The following is a 6,879-nucleotide window of genomic DNA, read 5'->3' as shown; positions in this document are numbered from 1 at the left end:
CTTTCTTCCCATCTGGACTGCCTGCCTCCTGGATTCATCCACTTTCTCTGCCGCATTTTCTCCTTTATTACCTCGTTCTCCCTCCCCCTCACCCCTTTCTCTTTAACTGCTTCCCACCTACCTCTCTCTCCCTTGTCGTTCCCACCCTTCTCTATCCTCTCCAGCTAGACCTTTATTTACCTCACCACTCCATCCATCCGTCTGATCTCATCACCCCACTCTCCTCTTCCCCTCCACCATGGAGCCTGGGACCCTTTGGGCTACCACCAGCCCCACGCTCGAGGGCACCCTCTCTTTCTCTAATGCCACCATCCTCTGGCTAGGCCGGGATGAGGAGCTGGCCAAGGTGGAGATTGGGGTTCTGGCCACTGTCCTGGTACTGGCAACAGGGGGCAATCTGGCCGTGCTGCTGACCCTGGGCCGGCCAGGGCGCAAGCGCTCCCGCATGCACCTGTTTGTGCTACATCTGGCCCTGACCGACCTGGGCATGGCGCTCTTCCAGGTGCTGCCCCAGCTGCTGTGGGACATCACCTACCGCTTCCAGGGCCCTGACGTCCTCTGCCGGGCTGTCAAATACCTGCAAGTGCTCAGCATGTTCGCCTCCACCTACATGTTGCTGGCCATGACGCTGGACCGCTACCTGGCCGTCTGCCACCCACTGCGGAGCCTTCAGCAGCCCAGTCGGTCCACGTATCCACTCATCACAGCACCCTGGTTGCTGGCTGCCATTCTGAGCCTCCCCCAAGTCTTCATATTTTCCTTGAAGGAGGTGGTTGAGGGTACGGGGGTGTTGGACTGCTGGGCGGACTTCCGTTTTCCCTGGGGGCCCCGGGCGTACGTCACCTGGACCACGCTGGCCATCTTTGTGCTCCCTGTGTCCGTGCTCACCGCCTGCTACAGCCTCATCTGCCACGAGATCTGTAAGAACCTGAAAGTCAAGACACAGGCCTGGAGGGTGGGCGGAAGAGGCTGGAGGACGTGGGACAGGCCCTCCCAGTCGGCACCCGCTGCAGCCACGTGGGGGCTGCCCTCCCGGGTCAGCAGCATCAGCACCATCTCCAGGGCCAAGATCCGAACAGTCAAGATGACCTTTGTCATTGTGCTGGCCTACGTTGTCTGCTGGGCACCCTTCTTCACCGTCCACATGTGGTCTGTGTGGGACGAGGATGCGCCGGATGAAGGCAAGTGCCTGGTCTGGGCAGAGGGGGCAGAGAGGAGAAGAACCGGTTCAGGAGGGTGGGAGCTCAAGGCAGGGGCTGGGCACCGGTGCCACCCAGCGCCAGCCAGGCAGGTAAGCAAGCAAGAGGTGATGTAGTTAGGAAGGACGGTGCTTGCCCTGTGTGAAGCCAGCTGGGGTCATCTGAGTACCCGTATGTAAACTCTCCTGATTTTGAAATGTTGGCAACTGATTTAAAAATAGTAATTGACCCTAATGAAATATGACCGTTGGCAGATTTGGCCAGCCATCACCAGTTTGCCAGGGAAAAGCTTTGGAGTTATAGAACGATGGAGCCGAAGGGGCTTCTCACAGCTACTCTGGGAGGCAACTTGGCCCCCCCTCACAGCGCCCGGTCCTCCCGCACTGATGTGAGGTTGACCTCCTCCGGAGTGACTTCCAATGACAACCCCCTCTTGGTTTTCTCATGCTGCAGTTAGAGCCACTGCAAGTGGGTGATGTTAAAGAACAGAAAGTGGTTTTTTCATGCCCCAGGAGGCTCAAAGCTCCAATTTGGGCACCGGTCCCGGGGGGAGATTCTCTCTCTATTCGCTATGGGGGAAGATTTTGGTCTGAGCTTCTGCAGCCTTGGCATTCCTTGTAGATAATCCTTTGGCGTCTCTCTATCCCTTCTTTCTGCTGGTTCCTCCCTAGGTCTAAACTGCTCTCTGAGTTTCTCAGCTGTGCGTAGGGTTAGGAAACACCCTAACACAGATCTGAGCTTCTTAACATAACCAAGATGTTATGGAAAGCTTGCTCCCCACTGAGATGACAGCTAACAGGTATGGGGCTTAGGGTGCCAACACATATTTCTAGGGGATGCAGTTCAGTCCATAACAAACGCCTTCATTTTGCTTGCGAGGAAACAAGCTCAGAGAAGAAATATGACTTGCCCAGCCCCATACACACACACACACACACATACACACACACGCACACACTAAACTCACTGTCATCCAGTCAGTTCTGACTCATGGCGATCCTATAGGACAGTATAGAACTGTCCCTGTGGGTTTCCAAGACTAGCCCTTTATAAGAGTAGACAGCCTCATCTTTTTCCATTGGAGTGGCTGGTAGTTTTGAACTGCTGTCTCTGAGGTTAGCAGCCTGACATGTAACCATGATACCACCAGGGTATGGAAACTGGAAGCATAGAAGCCAGATCTTCTCAGGACTCATCCCTCTACTCCCCCCTACTCCACCCCCCGCCCCTTCATCTGGCCTCTAGGCTTGTCCAGAAGAAAGTCCTCCCTTGTAGGTGAGAAGCAAATCCAGACCCTCCAAGAGGACTGGGAGGGCGTGCTCGGGCCCCTTCTCTGGAGCGAGGTGGGTGGCAGCCTCCTGAGAAGTAGTCACACTGCCTGACCACCTGGCCACCAGCAGGGAGCTGAGCATGTTCTTAGGAAGTCAGGCCATGTCAGGCTGGGTGCCCTGTCCTGGTAGCCCTAAGCAGCAGCGGAGGGTGGGGACAAGTGCAGGTCCACGTGTCTGCGCGGCTGCGTGTGGGAGGATGTGCGTGCTGCTCTCCGTAGATGCCCAGCTGAGGACGTTGGACAGATGAGATGTGACCCTGCCCTCGAGAGGCCCAAGGCATGGCTCCTCCAGAATCTTCCATGTGTTCATTGCCCTGCTGGCGCAGGCTAATGACTCCTGGCTGCTCTTTCAGTGTGGTCCCCCTGCCCTTCTGCGATCCTTCCTAAACCTTGTTTTGCTCACCCCAGGATATACGTCCAGAGTTCGTCTCACCTTTTCTCTTGCACCAGCAGCCCTGGTGGTGTCATAGGTTACCTACAGGTCAGTAGTTCGAAACTGCAAGCTGCCCCACGGAGGAAAAAAACAGACAGACTTTCTACTCCTGTAGTTAGTCTCAGAAACCCACAGGAGCAGTTCTACCCTGTCCTATAGTGTCACTGTAAGTCACAATTGACTCAGTGACAGTGAGTTGGTTTGGCTTTTGGGTTTTCTCCCAGTAGCAGAGTGGTTATGCATTGGGCTGTTAACCATAAGGTCAGCAGTTTGAAACCACCAGCTGCTCCTTGGGAGAAAGACGAAGCTTTCTGCTTCTTTAAAGAGTTTCAGTCTCAGAAACTCACAGGGGCAGTTTTACCCCATCCCACAGGGTCTCTATGAGTTGGAACTAATGTGATGGCAGTGAGTTGAATGAGAGGATATGCGCAAGACAAATGCTTTGCTTCTCTGGACAGGAGAACTTAGGGGAAGGCTGTTCATGGATTTTATACAACCTTGCCGAAGAAGTGAAACACGGTAATACTGAAGGGCCCTAGCCCATTGAACGGTTGTAACCACTTAAGAGATTGTTTGTGATTGTTATTATTTTAATCTGTAACCTCAGTCTGGAGGTTTTGCAATGAACTAACAAATTCTAATCAACTGCAGGGACCTCCCTGCTCTGGCCAAGCCCGGGACAGACGGAGCACATTCAGTCTTCATGCTAATTAGCAATGGCCTTCTCTGTTTTACATAGGCAGAACCTGGGTGAAGAAACGGGTCCAAAGTGACATGTAGTATGTGACAAAGCCAGACCTCTGGACCACGCTTCATTCAGGACATGTTTTCCATGTTTACCACAGATTTAGCTGATGGTGCTGAGTGAGATGGCTACTGTTCAGGCCACACGCTCCTAACTTATTTGGCCTACTGCCACCCTTCCATAAAAACAAAACAAAACTAACTCTGCACCCCCAGCAATGACAAACTTTTGTACAATCACCCACAATCCAGGAAAGTAGGTATCTGCTTTTGCCGTTGGGCTGCTAACTGCGACGTTGGCCGTTCAAAGTCACCAGCCACTCCTTGGGAGAATGGTGGGGCTTTCTACTCCTGTGACGAGTCACGGTCTCAGCAACCTCACAGGGGCAGTTCTACCTTGTCCTATCCGCTGAGTCCACGTGGACGGGATGGCGGTGACTGCGCCCAGGACTACCCCAGTGCCCCACCAGGGGGCGGCATCACCCACTTTTGGAAGCACTGGTCAAACTCAGGCACCTCGGAGAAGATGGGAAATGCTTGCGGGCAGTGGCCACCAACATCAGGATGCGTCAGTCCTTCAGCCCTCCCCAGTGCGGCCTGATTTACTGCTGACCAAGGACCTCAAGAGTCAGGAGTGCAGGAACAAAGCGTTATCTCCCAGGCAGTGGGCTCATTTAGAACCATGCACTCTCTTGGAACCTTTTGACTGGGCCGTGATTCAACCATTAAAGTTAATTTCCCAGGATGCACAATTCTCCCCAAGCCTGCGGTCAGAGCCTGCCTGTCTCTACCCCTGACCTGGAACAGCCGGTGAACTGAGTGACAGCACTGGCTACCTGAGATTGGGCCTCAGGGATCTGCCCTCCAGAGCGGAGAGGGACACCTCTGTGGCACAGCTCCTGTCCCTGCCTCGGGTGCACACACAGACCCAACCAAACAGATGCTCCCAAATGCAGGGGCCCAAACTGGGCGCTCAGTGCCCATGAAAGGACAAGGGACGAGTGCTTGAACACCTCCCCGAGCCTTGAGTGGCTCCTACTCACTGTGTTAAAGGGGAAGCCAGGTAGAACCTCAGCCAAGCTTCTACTTGAAGCTTCACTAGGGGCTTCTCTTCTAAGCACAGACTGTCCAGTCAGGGGAGGCACCTTCTAGTCAGTGTTTGCACCCCATGCCTTCCCTTCCCTCGGCTGATCTCAGGGGGCTGTGCGTACCAGTAAGTTGTGAATCCAAAGCACCCTAGTACTTTACAGAGTGGGCACTGGGACTCTGCGTTGACTGGTTGGATGTAAACGATGGTGGGTGCAGGGTCTTTGTCTTCATGCTGGAAGACTTGGGCTCTAGTGGTGGTTCTTACGAGCCGCATGGTAAGCAATATCGGACCGTTCACCCCTGAGATTCTGCCCAGCCCTGACACAGCACCGAGTGATTTGTCAACCTCTTCTGACAAGCAAGGTGACTCTGTGATCGTGGTGCAGCTCGAGGAAGAGCGGGCTCCCCTCTGGGAGCTGGACCGTTCCCAGGAGGCCTTCGGTTTAGTCTTCAGCAGGGCATTTCTGCCTGAGGAGCAATCTTACCAGTCTCTGCACACTCACATTCTGCTGGCCCAAGAGAGAACTTGGTTTCTCCCTGCAGGAAGGCACATTTCCGGGCGCAGACAAAGGAAGTGCCGAACTAGAACGAGATGCATGAATGCTCCAGACTTGGAAACTACTCTTCGGCTGTAGCCAGAGATGAAGTCCTGGGGCCCCGGCGGTCACTCCCTCTCCACTGACCCACCAATCCCCTAGCCCAGGGCCTTGCACAGAGTTGGGACTCACAGGTTCAAATGACTAAATGACCAACTGAGTGAGTTTAAGGACTGTCCCTGAGGGTTTAAAGAGAAACCCCCAAAGCTAATATGCATCTGTGACCCATGACCTAGTTCTCACTACTTTCGATTCGATGTCCATGCATGGGACAGGGTAGAACTTCCCCTGAAGGCTGTAGTTGTATTTTACGGGAGTAGCAAGCCCCGTCTTTCTCCAGCTGCTTTTGAACTGCCGACCTTGCAGTAGCAACCCAGTATGTAATACTATGCTGCCAGGGCTCCTCTGCCACAGATCAGGATGGGATAAAAGGGGCCTGAATTAGATTCTGTGGCCTAGAATCATGGGAGATACAGGCTCATCCTAAGTAGAAACCTCTAAGGATTCAAGGGCAAGGATTGGGAACAAAGACCGTTTCTCCTGTTTGAGCTAGTCCCATCCCTGACTGTGATCCCTCTCCAACTTCAACTTGGAGCAAACTCCACACACCCCTCCCCCCATCCTATAGCTACAAAGTAGAAGAAAGCAGTCCATGAGTTAAGACTTTAGAATCTGGAGTCTCAGGTTCAAACCCCAGTCACCGTACACTGTACTGTAATGTTACGACTCCCAAGGGAGCCCTTCCTCGCTGAGACTAGATCTCCTTGTTTGGACTCTGTTCTGGGGGCCCTTCTGGTCCTGTGATTCTAATGTTTCCCGTGTTTCTCTCTCTCTCTCTCTCTCTCTCTCTCTCTCTCTCTCTCTCGGCAGATTCAACCAACGTGGCGTTCACCATCTCCATGCTCCTGGGGAACCTCAGCAGCTGCTGCAACCCCTGGATCTACATGGGCTTCAACAGTCACCTGCTGCCACGCCCCCTGCGCCCCCTGGCCTGCTGGGGAGGGCCTGAGCCCCAGATGAGCAGGCAGCTCTCCAACAGTAGCCTCTCAAGTCGACGCACCACCCTGCTCAGCCGCTCCAGCTGCCCACCCACCCTCAACCTCAGCCTCAGCCTCAGCGGGAAGCCCGAGCCTGAAGAGATGCCCCAGGACTCTGAGCTGGCAGGCAGGGAGGCCGGCACCGAGCTGGGCCTCTTCTAGGGCAGACTCCTGGGAGTTTGGTGCTGTCCTCTGGGCTAGCGGAGGTTCTCTGCCCACCTCAGGCACCAGGTGTGGAAGCTGGGGGGCTGAGGGTTGGTGTTAGTGGGACCCCAGTTGGGCAGATTGGGGAGGCAGAGTGACGGCCCCTGCTCTTGGTGTTACAGCTGCTCCTGGTCTCCCGGCTGCCCTCCTGAGCCCCCCTCTCAGATGCTTCTCAGCTGAGTGGAGCAGGCCAGCGTGGCTGCATCCCTGCTCAGGGGACCTGTGAACATGCAGATAGCAGGTTCCC

General features: G+C 54.6%; 1 protein-coding gene across 1 annotated transcript; it reads left to right on the top strand.

Annotated features, from left to right (window-relative positions):
* The first annotated feature begins 238 nt into the window (after nucleotides 1-238).
* Nucleotides 239-6,590, top strand: AVPR1B (arginine vasopressin receptor 1B). Its single transcript, XM_075542280.1, has 2 exons — nucleotides 239-1,181; nucleotides 6,262-6,590. Exons 1-2 carry the CDS (start codon nucleotides 239-241, stop codon nucleotides 6,588-6,590), a joined length of 1,272 nt encoding a protein of 423 aa, XP_075398395.1.
* The last annotated feature ends 289 nt before the right edge of the window (nucleotides 6,591-6,879 follow it).

Source organism: Tenrec ecaudatus, chromosome 1 (assembly GCF_050624435.1).
Source record: "Tenrec ecaudatus isolate mTenEca1 chromosome 1, mTenEca1.hap1, whole genome shotgun sequence".
NCBI classification, from domain to species: domain Eukaryota; kingdom Metazoa; phylum Chordata; class Mammalia; order Afrosoricida; family Tenrecidae; genus Tenrec; species Tenrec ecaudatus.
This window is presented reverse-complemented; position numbering and strand designations above follow the sequence as displayed.